The sequence below is a fragment of the Dermacentor silvarum genome, chromosome 2 (assembly GCF_013339745.2).
Source record: "Dermacentor silvarum isolate Dsil-2018 chromosome 2, BIME_Dsil_1.4, whole genome shotgun sequence".
In the NCBI taxonomy this organism is placed as follows: Eukaryota; Metazoa; Arthropoda; class Arachnida; order Ixodida; family Ixodidae; genus Dermacentor; species Dermacentor silvarum.
Genome location: NC_051155.1, coordinates 246,514,511 through 246,542,432, shown reverse-complemented (window position 1 = coordinate 246,542,432; position 27,922 = coordinate 246,514,511). Strand labels below are relative to the sequence as shown.

At 43.6% G+C, this 27,922-nt stretch overlaps 1 protein-coding gene across 5 annotated transcripts in view; it reads right to left on the bottom strand.

Moving 5' to 3' along the window:
* Positions 1 to 289: 289 nt before the first annotated feature.
* LOC119443051 (mediator of RNA polymerase II transcription subunit 12-like protein) overlaps positions 290 to 27,922 on the bottom strand; it is a 159,505-nt gene continuing 131,872 nt past the window's right edge. For 2 of the 5 annotated variants that reach the window (XM_037708183.2, XM_037708184.2), the window contains exons 40-42: positions 22,641 to 22,658; positions 15,314 to 15,593; positions 290 to 9,659 (exon numbers count right to left, since the gene is read on the bottom strand). In XM_037708183.2, coding sequence (XP_037564111.1) covers positions 9,203 to 9,659; positions 15,314 to 15,593; positions 22,641 to 22,658 — 755 coding nt within the window. In that variant the 3' untranslated portion in view covers positions 290 to 9,202. Of the gene's footprint in view, positions 9,660 to 11,190; positions 11,318 to 15,313; positions 15,594 to 22,640; positions 22,659 to 27,922 lie in introns of all 5 variants that reach the window. The other 3 variants (XR_007465751.1, XM_037708185.2, XM_037708187.2) reach the window with 3 other exon arrangements.

Genomic DNA, 27,922 nt, shown 5'->3' with positions numbered 1-27,922 from the left:
GCTCCCTTCAGGCCATAGAGTTTCTCACTATAACACCTAGAGGGTTATCTGGCGCCACCGTCTATGCGAGTTTCTTAAAGGGCGATGTGCCATCATGGGAATGACGGGATATGCGTCTGCGAGGCTACAGTGGCTAGAATGGGGAAGTGTGTTGAACGCACCGGTTCGCGCGTGCCCCTTTGGGAGGAAACCGCCAGGTGGCGCTGACACACGCCACCTGGGGAAGCGGAATGCAGAATATTGGTGAAATTATTAGTTAGAATATGCGGTATAAGACAATATGGACCTCTTGAAATGCAGGCATTATATATTCAATGCTTCCAGACTCGATTTCTATGCACATCCCAGTTTATTGTTCAGACTTTTTTTTAACATTATGTACAGTTTCTTGCGACAACAAATAATTTAACAGTAAAGACTCTTAAAACAGGATTAAACATACCCACAAAGGTTTGTCTAAGCAAACAATCATGTACAGAGCCACATCCTATAATGACAGCAGTGAGGCATAAAAAAAATAGACATACAAAAATAAATAAGGAAATGCTGCAGCCACAGCACAAGTTAAAATCATGTGCAGGCCCTGTATAACCACATACAAAAAAAAAGAAAAAAAGAAAGAAACATCACTCATGGGTATATTGGGAGAAAATGCAAGGCATAAAAAGCCCAGTATAATATAGTGTGTGAATTATGAAAAGTATATAGGTGTATATATACAGAAACTTGTGTAAAGAAAATCCAACAACAGTAAAGCAACAACTGCATAAAATGCAGTTGCATATACAATGCTGGGAAAGCATACATGAACAAAGATGTACACAGAAACATACATAAGCCCATTGCCGATAACACATTACATTAACCATAGCATTCTCATTTTCTGTCCAACTGTCCAGCAATCTGTATCATGGAAAACACAAGAAAAGCCCTTCAGTAAGAGACTCGCACCTGGGACAGATCAGGTGAAGCTCAATGCCCAAGTGTATGTGAATATCTTGCTGCACAACCACAGTCTAAACAGAAACTAGAGTCATTAGGAAATGACACAAAATGAAGGCAATCTGCAAGGCCCTAATAAAAGTACCTAACATAAATTGTGCTAAAAATAAAATGTTGAAATGAAGCAATCTAAGTTCAACCCGCCCACACGACCCCCCCAACTTTTGAAATACATTACGTGCAAACTCCAATGGCTTGGTTGAGGGTGGATGGGTGGCGACGGCTATTGTCGTGACCACCCCCAAACCTAGAAAAATCTTTATAAAAAAGTGGACATGACAGCTGTTCACTTTTCAGAAGATGACATTGCAAATTTGATACTCCGTTTAAAAAGAAAAGTCTAATCAGCGAGATACGAATTTCTTTCCTTTCAATAAAGTGGTACCTGTTGGTCAATGTAAATATTTATGACAATCTTTCCACGCTGCCCTTTATTTTCCACTTCATGTGATAAAAAGTCATGGAATCCTGAGAAAAAGAATATGTTCTCCTCACACAGTCCAAATTGCCAAGCACAGGGAGTTGTCTATTTGCTTCATTCTCATTCTACAATGTGAGGAGCTACAACAATATAAAAAAGAAAATTCATCACAGCTGTTAAAGAATGTTTCCAGAGCAGAAGATTCTGTTCAAACAGCCACAAATGAAAAGCCCTGCTTGGCAGTGGTGGTTGAAATCCCTAAGCCTCACACTTTTTTTAAAGGAAATATAATTGTGTAGGTTCACATTAGTACAATGCAACCTAATGGCATCAGATTTGCAACTTAAAAAAAAAATGATGTACTGCAAGCTTACAAGGGCTAAAGCAGTGACAACAGTGACTCATCTGCCTCAACTTGCCAACTGCTGCACACAATTGTAGTGAGAAAAAATTATTCATCCAGTCAAAGTCAGAGAAACATGTGTTTCCAGCTTTCTTCACTTCAGCTGCTGAGAAGACCTCAAACAGTCATCCCCACTCCACGTTCACACTGTAACAAAACATACCAAATGAGTGCTGTCAGTAGCACTTTAAATAATAGGGGTATGCAATGTGAGAAAAAACACCTACAGTAAAACCTCATTAATACATACCCGCTTAATAAGTGATTCCGATTTCAATATAGTCACAATGAATCCCCCACCCTGTCGCCATTGAACCTAATGTATTGGCTGACTGCTTAAAGGGCAACTCCAGTGATTTTTCGATGACAAGGGATGTCGATGAAATTCGCTGGGTCTGTTCCTCTGAATATCTCCGTCATGTCCTAAAAAAAGCAGGCTTGAGAGTTGCACAGATTTTTTACAAATGAATTTAATCTATTGCCTCGAGCACCCTACCTTACCCCCTCCTCAGTTATAGGCCACATTGTGTATGACGTCAAGAATGGTCCACTCAGAGCATGCCGGGGTCATGCAGACGACAGCGACGAGAGCGTGCAGGAGTCGACAATCGTGAGCTATAGCGCTTGGCGTGAGATGTTGCTGTCGCGAGAAGTTGCATTCCCTGTGGACGGGAAGTGGTGCGGGGTGGCAAGCGGTGTTGCGTTGTTGGCTGCACGAACTTCAGCCCTCGCCATCCGCAAACACAGTTTGAGCCGATCCCGATCACGTTCAGCCGAGGTTAAGCCTATCACAGTGGCCGAGTTCGTGCGTCTGCTGCTGGCGGACCAGACCCAGTGATATCAAGCTAATTAAGCTATTAGGACGAGGAAAGCTGCTTCTGTACAGTTTTGACCATACGGATTTGAAATAAACCATTCCTCATTTCGTACAGTGCACACGCAAAAAGCTAGAAGCGACAACACGACGCGCAATCAACATCCGTATACGTTGCCGTTCTCGAATTTAGGGTCGCACTCGCCGGCGCTTCCCTAAATGAAATGTGACTACGCAGATCCATTGGTCTATTATTACCTATTGTTATGCTGACTCATTATTTAGCTTACGAGGTGCACTGTTTGTCTCGTATCCCAAATGGGCAGCAAGCGGAGGCCCCGTCAATACAGCATGTGTAAACAACCGTCTCGTTCAGCTGCCAACGATGTCATACTTCATGGCATCTGCGTTTCCGCGAGAAAACTATACCTTCTCTAAATGAGCGTTCATACGCGCAATGTCCCAATCTATGTCTACTTTACGGAGCACTAATTGTGTGCATGAAGAGAATACGAAGAATGATAAGCAGGTTGCACAACGCTTCCCTACTACGGTCTCCCGCTTCGCCGTTTCCGAAGGTGTGTGGTAGCACGTATCAGCGCGACCCAGAGTGATGTAACGGTGCTTACATGCACAAAATCTACGTGTTTTGATATGTTCTGACATTAATTGATGTCACCGATGAGCGGCTATCTCAAGCGAACGACGTACGAGTGGTCGCTGTACCTGCCGATGTAAACAAATGCACCGGTCGGTGCTTTGGACTGTCAGCGGTGTTCTTGTGGGATACAAATGCGGAAAGTCGTGCTCCACATCTTATAGTGAGCATGCGACGCGGTTCCTTGAGAGGGGTAAAACACCTAAAATAGCAAGTAGCACGTATATCAGTGGTTAGGGCTACCCTTGGTCTTCATGTCGCAGCGCGATATGTTGTGCATGGGTGCTGGCTCTAGTGGTGGAGGACGGCGATTCGTGGCTATTGAATTCTTCTGAATCATAACAGATCCGAATAGGTGGTGCAGCTTACATACAATGTCACCCGAAGGTCCGGCGCGGTCACGAATAAGCTGAGCGTCTGCTCTTCGCCGGTTTCGTTCACCCCGCGGGCGAGACCGGCATGCGTTGCGCGCCTTCCCCGCCGGGGATACATTCGTGACGTCACACGCAGAGGTTCGCTCGGCTGCTTGCTCAGGTTTCGGTTTCGTTTTGCGCTTTTTTGCTTATTTAAAATTATTTTCCACTTTGCGGAAGAATTCTCCTATCAGGTGCGTCACAGGAGGGTCTCGGGAACCTAAATATTTTATTAGCTCGACATGGTCAAAAAATCGCCGGAGTTGCCCTTTAAGCCGTAGTCGCTTAGCACATGCCAAACGGTTAGTGCGCAGTATTTACGTCATTTTTTGGAGCGTAAAAGCGCAGAATCAGAGAAATGTTGTGCACGCAGACCATAGATAGTGAAATTGCGGCGCAAGGACCTTTCACGGATGCAGTTGCCACCGATAGTGATGTCAAACATGGGGCCATGACGTGTTTCCTGCTCACACAGCTTCAGGCGCTTCCATGTCGTCCGCGACGACGACGTGAAAGTGGCTGATGGTCTTTCCGTAACCGACATGGTGCGTGCACTCATCGTCATGAGGGCGTTCGCAGAGAATTGGGGCCTGATGAAGAAACTGGCTCGCGGCCTTGCCAAGTTTGAGAATGCTTTCGTCGCTACAAGGCCACCATGGCGGCAAGTGAAAATCAGTTCTTTTGCTGCCTGCTCGCAAAAAATAAAAATAAAAATAATAATAACTTTTTTTAAATATAAAAATCTAAAAAAAAACACGTTTCTGCATGTGTGTTTGGGTGAGAATTAACATTTGGATTTTTTCTGGCTGGTAAGTTTATAGCCTCTCATCAGCCATTGTCAGTTAATTTGTACATCGCTTAGTGCGTACATAATACACATTCCCATCCAACTACATAATAACGAGATTTTACTGTAGTTGGTATTCAAGCAATGATTACTAGAGATGTACCAAATGTGTTGTAAATAAGAGCACCAACTACACATGAATATTCTTGTTAAACTGCGTCTGACTGACAATCACAGGTGGCACAAGCATTCTGCTGCAGTAGAATTGGCACATTTCTGCCTGGCATTGCCACAGATGACACATACTTCTCATTTATTATGAACAAAAATGGCAGGCAACGCCCCCAATTTGGATATTAGGCTCTATGAAATGGCAAATCTGCAAACTTGGAGCGTGGACAAGCCAGCAGCTTTGAAGAGTCGTCTACACCTGACACTCTAATTTACACATTTGATATGGGCTTGAACCTCCCTTCCAGATATGCGTTACATCACTACCGTGCTGTAGAATCAGGCATTTCCTTTCATACTGGTCCACACTGTGCGTGACTGCACGGGGGACGCCTTCACATGACAAACCACTAATCACACTCTTGTTTGCTGATGCTGTCGTAGATATCAGATGAATGTATACTATTCAAGCTACACAGCTTGATCTGAAAAATGTCATCTCTCAAAATACACCATATACTATGTAAATGTACTTGCAATATATGTTATATATGTTTAGGCCATGTGTATTAAAAGCACAATTGCGTGAAATTTCAAAACATATACAGGGTCGGGAACAAACAGCGCTTAAGACGAGACGGTGAGAGCACGACAGACAAGGCACCTTGTCTGTCGTGCTCTCACCATCCCGTCTTAAGTGCTGTTTGTTCCCGTCCTAATGATGTACCAACCAGCCCAGTATAGAACACTCCTGCATATACGAGGTGTTCTGACTAGTGTGCCAAGCCTAAATTAAAAAAAAAAAAAATTTTTTTTGAAGCCCGCCATGTGGGGGTGAAATCAAGTGTGCATTGCTAAGAGCCATCTGGAGAAGCCATCAGCACTCACTGCACATAGCCAAATTAGTTAAGTAGTAAAATATTTATGAATGTATTTATTAATATTATGGCTCATTTAGCAAAAGAAAAGCTTTAGAGCAGTATTGGAAACTCAACATTCAATTGTTTGAGGCACGCTATAATTTGAGTGTGGCTCACTTTCTGTACTAAAAAAATGCAGTTTAAAAAAGAAAAAAAAAAAAAAGAACTCCTTGCATGCTTCAGAAGTGCTGTTCTCACACTCCATGAATCAACTAGGCAGGCCCGATGCATGATCCTGCTGTTGGTAAGGTGTTCAGCTTGCTTGTGCCACTGGAGACATCTCACTCAGAGGGACATGAAAAAGATCATTAGTTTAGACTGGGGAAGTATTCTTTCAAAGTTCTATTTTCATTCCTTCAATGGATGGATTCTGATCATGTCACAAGTTTTAATGTATCTTCCAGCATTTCCACTGTTTAAAGGCCGAAAGAGTTATAAAAGCTTTTCTTGGTGATGTCTTTGGCTGATTCAGAACTCAATGTACTATTTCTCTATCGATAAATAATGAACTATACAGGAAGAGACGCTGTCGAAATCCATAATGTCATTGGAAGCTGGTGTGGGAACTTCATAAAGGGCATTGCTACCAGGCTTTTGTTTTTGCATATTTTCCAGTTTACCAAGGCTCTCCTCCTCATGGTAAGAGCGACTTTTTAGGTATTAGAAAACGATTTACTATTGCAGCTGAGCTTAACGTTGCTGTTTAGCATCCCATCAAGTCCAAAGGATGGTTTAGATACTGATAAGTAGTGAATGAAAGCTGTTGAATCCATTTAGTGTTTCTCAGGAACCACAATGCATATACTTGGTTAGCACAACCAGGCGAAACCAATCGCTGGCCTAAATTTCACAGCAGCCCCAGTTAGAAATACAATGCATCACAATTTACGGGGTGACCCAACCATATCAGGCAGATTATGTTGCTGTGTGTTGAAGAGCAACGTTGAAGGGCTGCAGTGCTTGCAGGCAGGCAAGCTCTGCAGCAAGCTCTGCAGCTCTGCACCGTGGGCATTTGCTGAATATGAAATATATATTTTTTTCTATGCATGGAAGAGTCACCATATGCGAAGATTAGCATCCTACAAAAAATTTTACATTTTTAAAAATGCCCAGCAACATCATCAAATCTGTAACACACACACATCACACATTAGTGTGATACTAATGTGAGATTGAGCTTTGGTGAAGCGGTAAGTTCCAGTTATGACAAGAAGATTCGGGACCACTAATTTGGTCATGTTGCTCATGAATTCTTCAGTCACTCGTAGCTGCTTTATGGCCACATTGACTTTCAAACTTTAAACCTCCACCCAAAGGTGGAAGCTTGATGGATATTGCCACATGCATGAATCATTCAAACAATCAACCCTCCAGGTGACCTTGACTGAAGGACTCACTTAGATCTTCAAACTGTCATTGTAAATGAGAAGATCAACTCAAAAGCTATCACTAAATCGCAACATAAGGAAGCATTGGAATCAGTGATAATGAGTTGTTTTGACAATTTTTTTTTCAACTATTTACGAAAATCATCAATCACCCAACGCGTGCTTGAAAAGCATAAAAATAAAAGCAAAATGTGTTATCAGTTTAAACAAGCTGGTATGTGAATAGATCTTTTGGACCACATATTCTACTTGTCTCGGGCTACTTTCAAACAAGCTGTGCCACTTATTAGGGCATATGTTGAAGAAATTTTAAACTCGAAAAGACTAGCTTGACGTCGCGCATAATAACACTGGGTGGCCGAATGACACAGTCAACAGTGCCATGTTGTGCACTGCAGTTTTAGAATTTAAAATCATGTCCCCTTTCCATGTATGTTCTCCTATTTTATTGCAACTTTCCTCCCTTATCCTCTTACCCTATATCCTTCCCAAGGCCACAGGACAGTTGAGCTGTCCACTGGGAAGTGAGGCAGTTATGATGGCCGAGTTTTCTCTTTTCCTTCATCTTTTTATCCTTTCTGTCCTAGTGTACTACAACTGCTACTTCAGGCATGAAATTCGAAAAGACAAGTTTGGCTCTCGTTTTCCAGAAGACTACTCTACCAGTCTCAACTTACTTTGTGTTCCTCTTTAGTGTCCTTTTAACAGCCACACATTGTACACATTCATTTTCAGCCGTGTTTAGTTATACTGCATAACAAACATGTTGACGTCAGACAAATATTCAGAGGCAAACCACACATTTAACAGCAGTTGCACGTTCTTGGACCTGACCATTCAGTGACAAGAATCTAATACAGCAGTTCATTTCCTTCCAAATTTGAGAGCAGAAAATTTTTTTGCTGGCCATTTGGTTCATGATTGAAGAATAACTATAAATATACACAGACAGGGGCAATAGAAGAAGAACATAAATAGACATTTACTGTGGTGAACAATGGCGATGAAAGTCTATCCTTAGTAATATTCGTTTATGTTTCTTCATCTACCGTCCTCATGCCTTTGCATAGCAGTCTAATCGTCAATGTCCGGTGAGTTCTTCCACACACACTATGAATTTAAATGAATGCATAATCCCCCGCACGGAACTGTTCACAGCAAATCTCTTGTATCAATTATAGCATAACTTCCAGTGGCATCAAAATCTGCCTAGGGTGCAGCATAGCTATGCAACTGAGACAGAGCAAGCTAAACTTTTTTTGACATTACTCCAAAAGTAACGGAAGTGGAGCACACAAGCAGCAGCAAGGCAAACTACAGAATTATTCCTCACAAGTCAACAAAAAATGCCAGTATAGAAAGTGTGATGGCACAACTGAGTTTGTGACAACAGGCACAGTTGCGGCTTTAGCTTGTGTCAGGACAAAGGCTCTTGCCAAGAACCAGTGGGAGGCTTAAGTGGAACCCTGAGATTTCATACAGAGGCTGCAAGTATAGAGTTGGTGCAGCTGTTATGGCTGACACAGCCAAACAGTCAACAGACAGGCACTTTTCATCTGTGCACAATGCCATAGGAGAACTGCCAAGCCTGATTACAACTTGACAATGCCTCCAGCTGTCTGTGTGGCTCTGAGACAATTCTCAGAAAAGGGCACGTAAAACTGTGCGCAAATGCATCAAAATTGCTCATTCTAGTGTCATTAAATGGTACAAATAAGTTTTAGAGGGGCATAACCCCCTCCTACAAATGCACTGGCACACAATCAGCTAAGCGAAGGGGGGGGGGGGGGGGTGCATTATGGCTATGTGCAACTGTGGCACCAGTACGCTAATGCATGTCATGCTCTTGACATCCCACAAGATGTCAGTACAATGCCCTTTGATTTCATGATTGTGCTTGCCTGCATTTGCTTCACCTAGCACTTTCACTGATGTCATTAATCTGATGTCACAGCTACGATAAAAGCTACTATTGTGGCTGCCATTCAAACAGTAACCAGAAGTTAACTGCGGCTCAGTGTGGTCCTGCATGTTGTTGGGCAGAGTGATGCCACTTCTGCTGCTACTAGATTCAATCATGGCTTGCACCCCAGCTACTGCCATGAAGGATGCCAATATGGCAGCAAAGGCCTCAGATTGCCACTGCATTATAGCTGTCCTAGTCTCTGTTTTTGGCTGTTGCCACGAAAGCTGCCATTTACAATGGTGGGGGGAATCTGTGGCCTTCAGTAGGGACCCTGGTGCTGGTACGCCGAATGTTGCTGTGGCGGTCCCTGCGGCTGTTGCTGCTGTTGGGGTGGCACCTGGCCGCTGCCTGAGAGCTGCCGCTGCAGCTGGGCCACTAGCGCTGCGGTCTGCTGGTGCTGTTGTTGCTGCTGGTGGGGTGGCGGGGGCTGGTGCTGCTGTTGCTGCTGCTGCTGCTTGAGGGCCATGAACTGCTGGTGGTGCATGGAGCTGGCCATCAGGCCAGCCGCACTAGCTGAGGTCGCACCAGGCGCACCCCCGCCGTAGCCGCCCCCGCCCGGGATCGGACCCCCCGGGGGCGCCCCGCCCCCACCCTGGGGGCCGGGGCCGCCTCCACCGGGGCCCCCGAGGTGGCCGGCCCCTGTGGAACCCACCATGGGGCCGCCAGGGTGACCTCCTCCGCCGCCGGCTCCTCCTTGACCAAGGGCATACTGTTGCCTGCATGCCATCGTTGCATCGTAGACAGTGCACTGATCAGGTTGTGCTCACAGCTAACTCACACGACTGCATGCACATCCACTTTTAAATAAGTACAGGCATTACATTTCTTTATTTGTCATTCTTTGCATTAAATTTAAATTCAAGTTATTTAAAAATTATAAAAAATACAGTAGACTAACAGATAAGATAGAATCACAATTTTAGCCCTGCATCTCCTTAATCATGAAAACAAAAATTTAATTTAGCAGGGTACTATGAAGGGCGAGTTAGGGGATAGCTATAATAAAGGTATTGTGGTGCATTGTAAAATAAAATATGAAAGAAAAAAGGAGATGACAGTTGAAAGTCTGGTACTCTTTCTGTCATCTCCTTTTTTCTTCCATATGTTATTTTACATTGAACCACATTTTAATTGATGACACAAATGTGCTGACTTGTCCAAGTACTGTTTTATAGTGGCTAACCCAAGCCATGCAATGACTAGGCAAACGCACTACACATGAGCATCACAGCAGGCATTGACGTTGTAGTAATTAGGGCTGTAACAGCTACAACTTGTAGACCATAATAACTCTGCGGCTAAAACAGTTAACAAAAGGACAACTGTCAATACAACTATTAATTATAATCCCCGCTTCTGAAACACAGGATCAGTGCATGAGGTTCAAATGTAATTATACTAACAATAATAATAAAAACATGGTTTGCTTTCTTGCTTCAATAAGCTGTAGGTTACTGTACATGTTGCTAATGACAAATTGCAATTGCTATTAGAATGTTGCTGGGGGTGCTCCTGACGTTGATCATATCAGCCCATTCCTATGAAGGCATACAGAAGTGAACAAAAAGATACACTGTAGTATTGTGGTTTTCCTGTCAAATATTTATTATACCTGCATTTTCTATTAGTTGCTTTTGTTTTGATACTGTTTTACAGGACGTACACAGGATGCCAGTGGCACAATTATGGCCAATTTGTTTACTGCCACTCCAAAGCTCCCCTCTCCACTTCGTTTATTCCATGGTGCACACTGCTGCCTACATTCACAAGTTTGTGTGTTTTTTGTTTATCCCTCTGTTTCATCCTTCATCATTATTGCATCTGGAATAGCATGCCGAGCCTGTCACTAGGCTAACCGTCCCAGTTGTCCTTAAACTATCTATTGCAGGTGTTTTCTGACAAGCTGGTTTATGTATATGGTCTCCATGTGATACATTCTTGAAACATCCCAAGATATGCGATGCAAACACTGTGGCAGTGAATTGAAGTCCGAGGCTAGCTATCTGTAGTGACATAGTGCCAGACTGTTTTTGAGCAGCCTAGGTTGACCAGGAATGCAAAATATATCTTTTTTGTCGACCACTGTAGTTGAGAAACAATGGCACATATGTACATTACACACTGATCTTTCAGAACACGAGTAAAATATGCTATAGTAATGCATCTTTGTAGATTTTCTCAAGCAGATGTTTATATGCTTTAATGAGTAAGCTATCACAGAGCAAGCAATGCACAAGCAGGCTGAACTGTTAGTATTTGCCTTGTGGCACACAATGCAGGCAAAGCTGGCCTCATGAGCAAGCATCAGGAGGCAGGTGAGCGAAGCTTCGTTTTCCACTTCGACAAAGCAGGATTTCAAGCTGACAGGCATGCACTGCAGAGCAAGCAAGAGACACATGAGCAAACCTGCAGTTACAAGGCACCGACAAAGAACAAGCAACAGAGGATGGATAAATGACAACGCACAGACAAGTTCTAATGCAAAGTAAGGAAACAAAGACAAAAACATATGGGGGGAAAAGCACAAACATAAAATGACAGATATTCAGAAGGGCACCCTACGGAGAAATGATTGAGTAAGACAAAGTGTGCTTCAATGCTTCATGCTATAGAAAAGAAAGCACCAAAAAAAATATTACATCAAAGATACATACTTCACATAGGAAAACAAAAATATGTTTTTGTTCTACAATAGAGTGATCTTAGCATACAGAAGCGCAAGCTTTATGTGCGGCAGATCGGACATTACTGCCAAGGCAATGTAGCTAAATATGATGCCAGAAATGTTAAGAGTTGAAAACACTTATGCAACAACCTAATGAGTGTTTGCATGGTTAAGTACTTTAGCAGTGCATACCATTCTCACACGAGGAAAGGCCATCACTAGCAGAAACAATGCTTGAAATTTCTGTATCCACCTCTCTTTTTCTTTAAATCAAGCATGCATAAAAAGACAAATGGCTCATTTGGCATTCACCTTATGCAGCACTCTAGCATAGCGCCATCGGTGATCTCTCACTCACTCTCTTGCAAACTTACAAACTCTCACATGTATGTCTGCATTCTTTCTTGAACATTAAAAGGCTGGCTTGCCCAGACTGATAAGCTGTCTAGTGGTTAGCCAAAAAGCAGTTAATTAGTGAGTTCAGTAGATTAGGTTTGAGAACCTCACACTTGGAAGTCTTGGGAAAAAGAGAATTCACAAATTAATGCATTATTGGAAGACATGGCAAATGTGTACAACTTTAGCACTTTTTCAAATCTTGGAGATGCAAATAATACTTCTGTAGAATATACTTATGTTCTTGCTTTATATCTGTGTTCACTGCACATATGGATGTGCTTACTCCACCAGTTAATTTCTCTACATATGAACACAGATATAAGCAGTCGCCCTATGACAAAATCATGCTTTCCTTTAGGAGCTCCTTATGAGCTAGTGTGCATAATCTATAATAAAGACACTACAAGAGTGCAGAGATAATAAATGGCTTCAGACTAACTATTACGGCTTCTTTCAGCCCTTTTATGGCACTTCTCGGTAAAATACGCACATGGTGCTTTTGCACAGCTTTCGATTCTAAACACACGTGCGGGTGACTGCTGCAATGCATGGCAATGTCTCTTGAGATCCCATTAAAAGCTTATTTAACCACGGGGCATAGCTTCAACCTCTCCTTCTTCTTTCTGTTATTACCATACAGTTACTTTCAATATTTCTCAAAGCATACCTACCTAACTGTCAATAAAAGAATCACCAGCAATTTCGAACAAAAATTTGTGAGGTAACTCCAAGAGTTGTCACTTAACATCAAGACACATAAGCAAAGCAGGAAAGCAGCAAGCAACATCGTTAGGAGAACGCTTGTAATGAAGTATTTTTTTAGAGCCAAGGTTTAAAACATGAAACCTTAATGAAGAAGCTAAACTTTGGCAGGGTATGGCAGCTAGAGCATGCAACAGCAAAAGAACCTGCAAGAAGTGTAAGGCTTCTCGACAATGTTTGTATACAGATATATTGATTCAAGTACATAGGATAGTACCTGATTTTCAAGTTAAGTGTGTTAAGAGTTATGATGACGGTTAGCACATACTTTTGTATCACAGTACTGGTACTTATATGCTACACACACACACACACAGTTGAATTTGCAGCATTATTATTACTTTCAACAGTATAAATACACTCGAGCCTCGTTATAAGGAAATGGGATATAATGGGATATATATAAGTAAATGAAATTCCCTTGAAATCCCCATAGAGATCCAAGTATTTAAAACCTTGTTTCAATGAAGTTAAATTGTCCTGCCAATGAATATAATGAACTAGATTCATCCCCGAAACCAAAAAAATATGAAGTGTGAAAGATTAGTGCATTCACTTCTCTCTCTCTACAGCGCGCTGCACAGGCAGCCGCAGCTGGGCCTGGCCTCAGAGACCTCCCCGGCACAATCTAGGGGGTCATGCCCAGGCCATGCATTCGCTTCTCCCTCTCCCTGCGAAGTGCCGCACAGGCTGGCAGCTGGGCGTGGCCTCCGAGATTGCATTGTCATCGGTGCAATCTCGGAGGTCACTAGCTGGCCTAGCCAGCCTGTGTGGCGAAGTTCACTTGCCTCCTCGATCATACAGCGAAGCGCTCTGTTGTGTGCTACGTGCTGCTCAATCACGACGACCCAAGTGGAAAGCGGACGCAAAAGACCATCACAATGGAATAGAAGGCGGCTATCTATAGGCTGTCGCGTCAGGTGCTAAGTCATGTGTTGCACACGCCGACGATTCTTTTGTTGTGTTATTCAAATTTCATCACATGTGTGGCCGTGTAGTGATCACTCGGGCCGCAAGACCATCATCTTATTTCCATGTTTATAGTGATGCACCAAATTGGGCCTATATTGCAGTAAATGAGAATAATAAAAATTACGAAGTAATGGATATAACGAAGTAATCTCGGCTCCCTTTCAACTTCGTTATAACGAGGTTCGAGTATATAAGCAAATATTTGAACACAAGCTAACCAACATTCCAGTGACAATGGCATTTAGCATCACAGCAAACAAATGTTGTGCCACAAAGCCATTGACCACAAAGCACAGGTGCCTATCACAAGTGAGCAACCGAAACACTATGTCATAAAATTCTCTAACAATGCAACATTTTTTTCTTTCTTTTCTTAAAGGTATTGAAAAGGTAAATTTGCTTCCTGTATTACTGCCAAACCCCAGAGATTTTAACGATTCAGCTAAGGCACTAAGGTGCGGTTTTGCTTTCAGAATATTATTAGAATTAAGATGTCTATCATGGTCATCTGGAGCAAATAGGGTGCCATTTGCCAACGTCTACATGCCTCCATGCATGGCCATCTGTAAACAACATAACTGACACATGAGCCTAAAGCATAGGCTCAAAACATTTGTGATGCTTCACAAAGCGAGCCACAGCTTAACTAAATAGGAGGTGTATGAGCTTTCTTTCTAGTTCGACAGTCAGATGCAGCAAACCTCAACGTGTGCAGTCTGACAACAATCGTTAAGCATGCGGCACCATTAGAGTTACTGCTCATCACTGTTCAGGAGGGAAACAAAACACTGTAGTGAAGAAAAAAAGAGCTTACTTTCTGAGAAAATATGCAATGACTGATAACCATTCATTGAAAAGTCAAAAGCGGTAATAGCTTACATAATACAGGCCATCCAACTGTACCTCATGTTGCATCAATTCATGAATTCAACTTAACCAAGAATATGTAGGCAGCTCATTGTGGACCTGCTCACTAAGCATACTTGCTCCAATTTTTTTTTTTTTTTTTTCCTGGCTTGACTAAAGGCTGTTGCAAATACACATGATCTTGCCAACAACGTGCCCGCTTAATACCACTTTCTTTATTATTTTTGTCTTCTCAGAACTGCTTCGTGTATTATATTCCAGTTTGTATTATATGCACATATTTACAGTGTGCTAGTCAGACTAGAAATATGCAACACCAGCAGTGGTTGAATTAGGTGGCTCAAATGCGATCTGAAGACTTTGTCTGGTTAAATACTGTTGTGCCATTTCTTCCATTTCTGCAAACAGTAACAGCATAGCCAATCTCTCCTTTGCAATCACCAGTAATTTTGTCATGTGGACAATTATATGCAGGACATTAATACACTTTACAAGTTTCATTATGTTTAGTCGGTCAGCATTTCCACAAAAGAATGATGCATGGGGTGGCTAGATGATCAGTTCTTCGCACCAAAGCCTCCAGAGGACGGGCTGCCACCATAAAACTGGTAGTGCTCATCTTAAGGGTGACCCTTTATCTGTACCAGCACAGTCACGTACAACTAGCCATCCTTCTCAGCAAGTTCACGGGGCAAGGGGGTTCACCTGTTGGCCAGGTACTGCTGTGGCCCGGGGTTCTGCATGCCTGCTGCAGCAGCACTCATCATGCCCATGTTGCCAGACTGTTGAGGGGGTCCTCCCATGGTGTTCCCTGCCCCCCCTGGGTTGTAGCCTTGGCCAAAGCCTGGCGGGGCCGGGCCCATCATGCCACTGCCAGGACCTGGCGGGGCCCCAGTGACGCCGGCCGCTGCGCGGCGCTCCATCATGGCTTGCGGAGGTGGCCCGCCACCCCCATAGCCCCCACCATAGTTTTGGCTCATGCCCCCTGGGGAAAGGGACGAGTAGCCGCCGTGGGGAGGGACAACCAGGGATCATCATCACCCACGACAGGGACAGGAGACCCGGCAGGCAGGGGCAAACGAAGAGAGGGAGAGAGAGAGAACGAGGCACCAGGGTGAGACCACACACACAAACACACACACACACATGTATGCACGGTTTCTCAAAGCAGGAGGCAATGTTGGCTAACAGATGACCAGAGGCCATAGTCTCAAATACTTTTTGCATCAACTTGATATGAGATGATATCTAGCATGTGCCTCACTAGAGCATTCTTATCACTTTTGTTTCCACATGGTTCAATTGTTGAGTGCATTGACTGGGTGGGCAGCAGAATCATCATGTTCAAGCCAGTGGATGCTTGTTGAACTGTACCTGACTATAACTTTCTTTTATCATGTCTACTATTAGCTTGTTAAGTCGGTAAGTGTGAAGTGAAACCAATGTACTAAATACCACTGATCCCAAATGCAACCCCTAATGCCAGATATTTATTGATTAGAGTAATTGGAGAGGAAAAAAGAGAAAAAAAGAGTAAAACACTTCATTATTATAAACCTGAGCACATATTTGCAAAACTTCAATAACATAGGACTGACTTCCTCTTTGGCCAGGGGTAGGGCCCCCAGCACTCATGCTAAGATGCTTACTAGACAATTACCACGGTGATTGCTGATCATGGACAACCCTTAGCATAGGCAGAAAGTTTTCATTTTTCCGGGAGGGGGGGGGGGGGGGGGGGAGGACTGGAGCCCGACCACTTTCCGAAACCTGCCTGGGGGGGGGGGGGGGGGGGGGCTCGAGCCCCAGAGCCCCCCCGTACTCGGCGCCTATGACCCTTAGGAAAAGGAAGTTTTGTGAGCACAGCCTATAAGTGTTTGCTGGAACATCACCAGTGTGCTGTAAGGCAATTAAATAGCTTTTCTGGATAAACCAGCCAGAAGAATAGCAGATGTGCATGAGTGATGCATTGCCCCAGATTTCTGACTACGTATATATACAGAGTGTTTCTACGAAGACTATAGGTAATATTTAAAAATAGCCGTTTTGAAATAAAGGGACGGTTCCTTCGGAGCCAGCATGCTGGCTGCCCGCGGCTGGGTGACGTAAGCAGAATGTTGCCTCTAAGGATGCGGTTTTGAGCTCACTGCAGCCTCCCAGTTTCGGTTTCATGCGCTTTGATAGCCGAAATTCATCGTGCCACAATTCCATTGAGTAAGTGCATTTTTCTAGATCCAAAAGTTGATACGGCTTGTACAGAGAGCTCGCTTCAATTTCCCAATTACAATGAGCCTGCTGAAACTAAATGTTTAATTGTTAAATAATGGATCTTTGTTAATCAGCGACTGATTACCATGCATTATCAGGGGTGGGACTGCCCAAAGTCATTTTGGAGCAATTTTTGGAGCAAGTAAAATTGCGTTTTGGAGCAGTTTGGCGCAGACAAAATTCCATTTTGGAGCAGCTTGGAGCCAAGTAAATTTTATTTTGGAGCAGTTTGGAGCAGGCCAATCTGAATTTTGGTGATATAATGGAACATGGCAGCACACTTTCGCGAAACCACGATGAAACAGAGAATAAACCAACACAAAGCGCGTAGTAGAAGCACGCTTTGCTTATAGTTACAGCATACTAGAATATGCAAGAGTGGGTGGAGCAGCGGCACGGTGCATGTTTTTTTGTAAAGCAGAAAACATCAGTGGAACTACAATCTTATTCTCATGCCGACACTCATGATGATAGTTGAAAATGTTCTCAAATTATGCGACGATATGTCACCGCAGACCCAGAGAGCCACAATGAACCCTGCGCTGGTATAACGTAAAACTATTCCAATCTGTCTTTATTGCGATATTAATCAAATGGACACTCTAGGTGCATCTCTGCCTTCGTCGCCACCCGCCGTATGCTGTATGTGCAAGTGAAATCGTGCGAGGGCGAGCCGACAGCGGCGGCTCAATTTCGTGCGCGCAAGGAAGGAAAGTGTGGAGGAAGTGCACAGTCTTCGGTCGCGCGCAAGGCTACGTGTGGGGAATGAAGGGAGGGAGGGAGGGCGTTCTTCGGCAGCTGCTGCGTATGGCGACGCCACGTGGGCCCTATCTTGAAAGCGGTTCACGATGGGGACAATGCAAATTCTCATAGCTTCGTGCGCACTGTGTTTTCGCCGCTTAGTTGACGTTGAAGTGAGAGGAAGCACGAAGGTCAATTTGCTCGCTGCTGCGGCCACGTTTCCTCACTCCAGCGTTTATACAGCGAGTTTCCGCAGTCATCGAGTGAGATGTGTTCACGTTTGCTCGTGCGCGCGTGACACCATGCTTGTTAACTTAGTAAGCCAATGTTTACAAGTTTATACGGCCGATAAAACTACTATCCTTACTCCGTATAGCTGTCTACTAATGTGCTATCGCAATCGATGCTTCGCCTTTCGGGTGAAACTGCGACTTTTCATTCCAAATCCGCCATTACCCCTTCGCGGCATGTCAAAATGGCTCAGGCCTCACCCATATAGGCATAAAAACAGATTGAATTATTTTTACGCTGTACTGGCCCTGTGGATAGAGACGTCCGCCGGCTGAAACCACTGTAGCCCGCACCGCCCTATAACGTATAGTTCGCTCATATGCTCATATATGATATGTTACTCTATGGTTCGCTCGCAGTGCCCTCTGCCTACTTTTCGTTGTTTTGTGCCTCAGCTAGGGAGCGCCGCACCGCTCAGCCCAATCTACCGTATTCTAGTACACTCTAAATACAGCCACCCTGACCGTTTTGTCAGCAGTGACAACAGCCGGGAGTAGACGCGCGCGCGCCGGCCACTTGCCGAAAGCAGCGAAAAGTACGGTGTTATAAAAGCAAAAATCACGGGAAAATGCACGGGAGGCACCGTCGCGTGGTCTCATGTGATCGGCCGCACCCTTTTTAGGAGAACGAATCCGCTCGCTGTTTGCGGCCACTGCTGGAGCACACACGCTGAAGCCATTTTGGCATAGCGTGGCGCAATTTCAGTCAATTTTCTGTGTTTGGCTCAGTTTGGCGCATGAATCTGCGTTTGTATCAAAATAGCGCAATTGGCGCAGGAGTCCCACCCCTGATTATCCGTCACCTTACGGGTGCCAACACTGACAGCATGTTTCCGAAGAAGCTGTCCGTCTATTTCAAAATGCCTATCTTTAAGTATTTCTTAAAGTCTTCGTAGGAACACCCTGTATATGACACAGCCGCATCACGATAGTGGCAAAACTGTCACCCAAAGACTGGCGTGCTACCTCTCCAAGGCATTCTTTGTGGCTTGAATTGAGCCCATGGAAGGCATAAATTTTAAACACCCCCCTGCACTTAGATGGCGAACTGTAAATTTGCATGTTGGAGATACTACACCCATTTGTACAGTGCCGTCCACTGCTGCGTAGAGCGTGCGAACGGCCGTCTTTGCTCTGTAGGGCGACAGCTGGCAGTGGTTTCTGGGTCCGAGATAGCATGCCCAGGAGCATGCGTGGCCTAATAAACATGAAAACCTACGCGTGTTGCATTGAACCAAAGGTGATTTAAGTGCTTTTGTTATCTCAAACAGTCCATGAGCACACTTCATTTGTTGCAAAAGGCCGGCGCGCGTTATCTGCTCGTACGCATCACTCTATGGCAATTGCGGTGCCGCAAGCTCCCTCAGGCTGAGTGCAGATTTGGGTAAACAAAGGTGGTTTCAACATCCCCACTCATGAAAAGCAGTTCTGCATGTCTATTAGGCCACACATGTTCCTGGGAACACTACCTCGGAACCAGCAACTGCCACCAGGTGTGGCCATCAGAAAAAAGCAGGCCCCTCGCGCGCTCTACACAGCAGTGGACGGCCCTGTACATGCTTCCTTGTCAAAGAGGACAAACTGTAATAAAAAATTAATAAGCCTGCATGCACCAAAACCAAACTCTGCACAGGAACAATAAAAATTTGTTGCAGTTTCACCCGAAAGGCAAAGCACCAATTGCGATAGCAAATTAGTAGAGAGCTATACGGAGTAAGGATAGTAGTTTTATCAGTTGTATAAACTTGGAGATGCAGCAGCACTAGCAACACGCAGAACTGTTGTCGACGCCGTCGCGTTTTGCCCGCGTTTGCACCGAACACGCGCGGCGTTTTTATATAAACATGTATTTGATGCCGCAGCTAAACGTCGCCTCCCCTGCCTCCCTCCCGTCCCCCCACAGCCTTTCGCACGACGGAAAAAGTTCCGTTTGCTCGGTATATATGGAAAGGAGGAAAGAGATGCTTAATTCTGCAGCCCTTCAGGGAGCACTGCGCAGAACCCGCATTTGCTCTCCGACGTGCGTTCGCTCCCCGTGAAAGCGCGTGTCCCTCGCGCCCTTTCACTCGCACATACAGCATCCGGAGCGCGGCGACGATTTCATCGCCGTTGACGTCATACGGAACCTCATGGCGACGGCGACGCCGACGGCAGAAATCTGCTTTGGAGTGTCCATATAATTGCTATCGCAATAAAAAATTCTATTGTTGGGCTTAATGTCCTGAAACAGCACATGGGTAGCAAGTATGATTCAGCATTTTTGGCTAAAAAGAAAAAAGTAGGTAAAATTTGTTTTCCCTCCCGAATTTGGCGTTAATCGAAAATGGCGAGTTCTAGGTCATGTGTCAGCCTGCCTCTAATTTGCATTCTTCTTCTATTATTTGTGTCCGAATTTTGCATTCACATAAAAGTCATAATGTTATGAATAGCCTCCTTCTATTTGTGTTCATATCTCAGATGCACTCACCATAATTCCAACATAGTCATATACGTAACCATAATGTGGTGTGCCCTTGCAAGGTTGCCTCTGTATATCTCACAAAGATGCGAGACAAAGGTGTTACATGGCATCATTTGTTTACGAACCTGGCAACCTTAGAATATGAAAAAATACAACATTCTATGACAAAAAGTAAGAAAATATGGTAAAATATACTAACAGTTGTTTAATTACTCCTGATGTAGATTGTTTATTAAACACTCAGTGATTTTTTCTACAGGGATGCTGTGAACAGGCACACTATTATATAATCGCAGCAAGAATAACCTGCAGCACAAAAAAAAATTGAGATATTTATCAAGTTTCATGAAATAAATACACAACAGCGGCTAAAATTGTGATTACCATTAAAAATTGGTTCTATAAGTTTGTGTTGTTGCTGTAGTTAGGTCAGAATAATCAAAGGGTCCGAATAATCAACCTATCAAAAATCAGTTGGCAACTGTGTTTGTGTTCTTTCTAAGTCGGTTTTGCTCTAAAATTGATACAAATGAAACATCATAAAATGACTGGTGTCAATACAACATTCCTAAACAGGCTCTAGCATTTTACAATAAAATAGTAAAAGTTGGCAGGTTGTTTATGTTCTATACTATGATAATCGTAGAAAACCATGATACAGCAGACTGCAGACAGCTTTCATAATGCAAGGTTTTAAGCATTGCTGTAAGCTAACTTGTGTTGTGTCAAAGTATGGTCCATGTAGCAAATGAACGAGCTTTAAATGTACATTACTTGCACTAAGTGAGGTCCTAAAATTTTACTTTATAAATAAAAATGCCCTTTTTCCTCTCTCACCCCTTTTTCTTAATTCACATAGCTTTTGAACAGTAGGCAATCTGTGAAAGCCAGCATTGCTTCCTGCCTAAGAGCTTACTCACCACTCAAGATGTGAGGCACCATAAGAATACCAACAAGTACTCGAACGATCATCCCTAGTGTTCAACATTGATTTGCCATGTAATAAACCCACAAATAAGATAACACAACCTTGAAGCAGTGGTAAGCAAGAAAAGGCTGGCGAAAGCTTTCCATTGAATCGCATGAACCTTAGGCCAGTAATGGGAATAGGAGAGGCAGACGTACACATACAAATAAACAACCATGATACCACCAACACACACAACAGGAAATAAGAAAGGAGTTCAGTGACCATACCTTCCAGGCAAACGTTTTGATTCAACAGGACAAGTACAGCACAGTAGCAGACAATACTTCACAGCACACTTCAGACTCATGTAACATGGCACAGACTCAAGAAAGGAGATGAAAACCTGCGCAATGCTCGACTTACCTGCCTCACGATACTCACTCTCGTTCAAATGTTAAAGGAACCAACAACATTTTTAACCAGGGCTTTGTTAGACCAGGTGCAAGACAAACCCTGACTTCTGTAGATATGGTCAGGACAAGCAAGTTTAGATAAGGCATTAAAAATCAAAATTGACTTACCGATAGCCAACTAGCTTATTTATATTATATTACGCCTAACTACACTAATGAATGTGGCTGTATGAACAGTAACACTTACTGACTGTACTCAAGTAGGCTAAAAAATATAAGAGACCAAGCACCACTTGCACATGCCCAAATTTAAGCTACAAACACTCACATTCAGAATGAAAGCTTGAACAATAAAAAGTTAAATGCCAATTGTACCTTACTTCTAAAATCTAAAAAAATTAAAAGTTAGGATTTCATAGACGCAAGAAAGCAACAATTCTTCTATTATACAAACAAATTTATGTGGTACTGGCTACACCATAAGTGACCATATGAATAAGACGACAAGAATGTGCCCATATATTGAAAAGCGCCCCCCCCCCCCCCCCCCCAACTACGGTGTACTGAAGCAGAATAAGCTTTTGTAGTAAATGACAGCAAATTTCCACTGATAAGCATTTGAATTAAATTTGCAAATTTTAATCCTAGTGTGCAAGCACCATAAGTGCACCACTTGTAGGCCATGCATAGAGCAGTGAAAATGATGCCAATACAGCATGAATCAGACGAGTAATCTGTGAATGCAACTGCACATCTACCAATTGTGGGGAACTTGCAAATTAAAAATTAGTAAGGTAAACATTCATGGTTAAAAGCTGGAGCATGATCGCTTCAGACGCCAGATACAACTTACATGGCCCACACAGCATATGCTTTTGTTAGTAAGAATGATGCAACTTAGTAGTGGCAAAGCAAAAAAAAAAAAAAAAGACTTTTGGTTCATGCTCACCCACAGCTCGAAAATAATCTGAAAAGAACCAAAGGATTTGACAGCTCAGCATGCAAGTATGAAGCAAGTCACCTTTTAGATCTTTGCCACACAAGTAACATTAATTTCAACAAAAAGCTCTCACTATGACATTAATACAAACATCATGGAGCAGTAAATTTTGAAATGTAATTTGCAGAAAAAAATATTTGTGGAAATCACCAATTTTAAAACACAAATGGATAAAAAAGTAAAAGCCATTTAAATAGTTACAGCTAGCTGGTATATGCAGGCGACATTATCTTGCCCTATTCTGGCTTGCATTGCATAGCCACGGTCGCTGGATAAAAAAAAAGGTGCGGCTTGCCGCGTCGGGCGCGCTGCTATGGGAGCGAATGTGACGGCCGTAGTTGCATTGTCGGCCGCTTGGCTGTGCCGAACTGCGCTAGCTGAGGGGGATGGAACGCTTCGGCTTGCATGCGTGACGGCGTTTCAAGCGCGTTCCTGACGCATTTGCTATGCCGATGCCAGACAACAGACCCCAGCGTGTGGCGCCGTGGCGGATCACACCATTTTCGATGCATGCGGCAGGCCTCACCTTTTTTTTTTATCCAGCGGCCGTGGCATAGCATAACCAATAATGGCTCCATATGCCTCCAGCAAATTCTTTTCACACAAACGCAACTTCCCTGCTCGTTTTTACAGCCTAGTTCAATAGTCGATGACAACCTAAGAGTAAAGTGGCAGAAACATTGCTATCTAATTTGTATAGACGCGTCAGTCAATTAGGCTTCCTCATTTCCGTGATGCCTGACAGAGATAAAAGTTCTTTCAACATCGGCTTTTTTGGAAGCTATGTTTTTGAACAGTGCGGTTCTGTCGGTAAAGCTTGTACTGAATTCTTAGGTTGTCACCAAGTATATTATAATCAGTCCACCAACAGCCAACAAAAAACTACCAGATTCGTATGCAACATGACCGCCTGGATCATTACCCTACCGAATGAAAAAGAACAAAAATGTAAAAGCCAACCAAGAATTAGACAAGAGCCACACGAGCACAAATGTGCACACATAGATCTATGAACGAGAAGGGGGTGGGAACCGAGAGGCCCAAATTTCATTAGTCACAACCATATGAAGCCAACAGATAATAAAACCTTCAATGAAGCCTTCCTTATTTTTTGGCTCTACATAGATCTATGATGCACGCATACTATACGTTACAGGTGTAAATAGAAACTGTATGCTCTATAAGGGTTGGTGATACAGTCAAACATACTTATAATAATATGCAAGTAGTACCAAGAAAATTCCATTGTTACAACCAATAATTGTTACAATTAGGTTGCACAAAAAAAAAAAAGAACCTGATAGGACAGACACCGAACTGTTTTAATTAGACAAAGAATTACAGTCGAACCCACTTATAACATTACCGGTTTTAACAATACTCGGATGTAACAATGAACAGCTGCTGCACTGTTACCTACTATAATGTTCCCATGCCGCATTATTGGATATAACGGATTAAATCTGGCTGCTGGATGTCCGTGCCAAAAGAAAAACGAAACGCGAAATCCTGGAAAAGAAAAGAAAAATGCGAGCTGCCGCCCACAGCTGCGGGCCACGCATGCCCGTGCCTCTGCTGCATTAGCCTCACGCACCTCTCTCCCGTCTTCCTTCCACCCCTCCAAAACACAAGTCGACTCTGCCTATAGCGCCGACTAGCATTGGCGAGGATGGCTGCTGGCGCAGTTGACTCTTGTTTCGGAGGGGTGGAATTAAGATGGGAGAGAGGTGCATGAGGCTGGCAATGTCGTGTGTGGCATGCACGGTACACAGGCAGGGGCAGCATGCAGGCGAAGACAGCAGCTCGCTTTCTTTTTTTCTTTTCCAGGATTTCACATTACATTTCCTTTTGTAACAAATAACGTGGCATGCGAACATTACAGTAAGTGGTTTATTTTGCCACAGAACACACGCAAAAGTTGATGGTGCCACAGCTGCTCATTGTTATTATTCGATATATGTTAACACTGGTATTATTATAAGTGGGTTCGACTGTACTGCTTTTGCACAGTTGAGAATGTTGTCTGAAACCAATACTGAAAGCATAATAAAGGTTGGGATAAATACAAAATTCTGATACTTCGTGACTCTGGCCAATTCGAAATATTTGATATTTTGACTAGTTTGCTGAATTTTTTATGTACAGGCGACTCGTGATAATTCAAACTCAAATAACTCAGTTAATTCGAGCAAATTTTGGCTCACCATGTTTCCAGTGCCATTTTGCTACCACTTCATCCAAACAAATAAAACAAAGACTTCAGCTAATTCAAGCCATGTGGCTTCTCAACACAGAGGAACATAGCCAAAAGATAGCTGGGAAGTAGACATTCGTAAAATATAAACAGCCAAACATGCTTATGTTTGATATTCAGGTTATGGCATCCTGACAGGAGCTACAGTGAAATGGGAGCTACTTGCCCGATTGCCTGAAACACAACCATTCCTTAGGTATCTCTTTGTATACCTGTACTGGTTGTACATCTCTTTGGATGCGAATATGTCACCTTATCAGCCAACTTATTAACCCATAATTCTGTCTCGGACTATGTTTTATTCAACATTGAATAATTCAAACTTCTGGTAATTCAGATACAAATCTGTGGTCATTAGAAGTTTGAATTAACAAGAGTCAACTGCACATCAACGTTGCCTAATTCAACCATCCTTTTCACTTACCATGCACAATGCCTCTGCAAACAGCGAGGCATTCCCCAACCGAAGGTTGCTAAGCATGTTCGGAAAGCCTTCAGGCAATAGAATATTGATGCTTTATATAACATAGATTAAGAGCATTTCTAGTGAACACTTAAGCATTGACAGGCACTTGTCTCACAAGCTGAATGTGTGTGCTCACACAATCCCAATTGAATATACAAGGAGACAAGTTTCAAAGACATCCTTTTCTTAGATGCACCAACTCAATCCAAAATTTTGTCTGACAGAACAGTGAAATATTTTTCTAACAATTCCAGCAGAAATCCATGGGCCTAACATGCTCAGATACAAACAACATTATAATAAATGTGTGTCATAAAATAAAGAAAAGAAACTTCAATAAGAGGGCACATTCCAATTCTGATTCTGGTGAGGACAGTCCCCAGGTGACGAACACTGATTGGCTAGAGCAGGGAACAGTGGGCAGACCAGTGCTGTTGCAACAAGATGCACTGATGCTTTAGTTGCGAAAATATGAGCTTGCATGTATGTGTGTAAGAAGGATGCATTTGAGGTACCATAGGATGTCATGCCAGTCTAAACCACTGGAGATTCAGACGCAAATGGAAAAAAAAAAAAATTAACCACCGATTACAATACTCACTAATGCGAAATTTGAGCGCAGCTGTTTAGGCGTTTTGAATTCGCGATATATAGAGACAAACAATTTGAATCTGAACGGCAGGGTCCTGTTGGCGGTGGCGCTGAGCTGCTCAAACAGTTCGTTTAGCAACAGTGGCAGATGAAGCACTTCCACCGGTTGCATCACTCATTGTTTGGAAAGAAAGTGTGAACACGTGGCTCACACAAAGCGCATTCCCTAGTGACGATGGCACAGGTGAAGTAGTGCATGCGCAGTGGGTCCGAAACCCACGCCAGCACTTCGTTTCCATTTATGGTATCGGCGGATACGCTCACTGCACGCCTTAGCAATGACGTCATCGGTGACCGGGTAACGGCGCACACTAGTATGGCGTGATCTCGTAGCGGGTCGCCGCCATAGAGCACGTCTCAGGTAGCACTCCGCTTTCCTCCTCACCCCTTTGCCATTATCTCCTCCGCTTTCCTCCTCGCCCTCTCTTCACTATCGCCATCTTTCATCCTCCGCTGCACTCCGCGTTAGTTCTGACTGCTACACTGATGCTGAGGACGACACTCAATGCAGGAACAAGCACCTAAGAGCTACGATCTAAAAAAAACCTTCGATTACAGCTTCCCAAGTTGTACCGTCGACTTTCTATAGTTCGATCATGATGAGACCCACAAAAGTGGTCGAATTAAACAAGAGGCAGAAAAAGCACCAAAACACACCCCTAATTCATTTGGCAGTATTTGCCCAGATTCCAACACAGCCCACATTTTATGAATTCAAAGTAGAAAACAAAGATCTTTTAGCAAGAAAAACGTTGCATGCCTCCAATTCTGGCAATAAGAAAAGGACAAAACCAGGGAACTTTATCTTTAGCGAATGAAAATTTATTTACCTAATGTCCATTGTCATCACTCTCAGACAGCACCTTATCATTGTCTATAAAGAATCACATGTCATCCTCCGTACAGTTCATAGCACATTTTATATACTTGGAGATGCTGGCCTACACCTAGACTAACCACTTCGCTAGTTCATTCTGCGATGCATGCAATTCTTCGGAACGCCAAGAACAAGTGATATGACTTGTTGCCGCAAGCTTAACATGTAAAATAACTTATTGTTTGAATGTGCTTTCGTAATCAGATTGAAGGTGTATGTAGTCCTCATCATTTCATGCAAGAACTCGTTCTGTCGCCATCCATGGTCGCCATCTTGTGATGGGGCTAGTTCTGATGATAGGCTGTTGAGAACACAGTTTTAGGGGCGAAGCTCCTTAAAGCGGCACCCGTTCGTCCCTCGTCGTAGTAGTAGTGTGTAACCAGTCTGAGAAAAATGAGAAAAAAAATTCCGAAGTTGTGTCCGTAGCGCGGAATCGAACCAGGGACCCCTGGCTTCCGAGCGCGCGGCGTTAGCCTACTACGCCACGAAGCGGACATGGACACACGCACCACGATGGCAATAAATACCCAACATTAACGAAAGGCCGCGTTTCTAGCGCGTTTCTAACGCGTTTGTGCTAGCGCGTTACGGCCCGTGTAAGAAGCTGGTGTAAGACGCTGTGGCCTCTCCGCCTTACCTTCAACGCGTTTCGAACGCGCTGCCCAAAGCGGTGGCAAGTCAAGTTCAAGTCGAGGAGCGTTTATGAATACGGGGGGTATACTCTCTCAGCAGTCATGTGATGGTGTCGGCAAACGCAGGTGCACGTTCCGGCATGTGTAAATGGCTGCGTAAGACGCTGTGGCCGCTCCCCCTTACTAGAGAGTACTGCACGTCTCTAACGCGTTTGTGCTAGCGTCCCCTTAAGCGGGAGATCCGATGATTCCCTCCGGAGCTTCGCCCACTCATCATCATTCACCCCGTGGATATGCTGTGATTTTTTTTAATTTTGGTTTCATATCCAGTGACACCGTTCAAGCAATTTA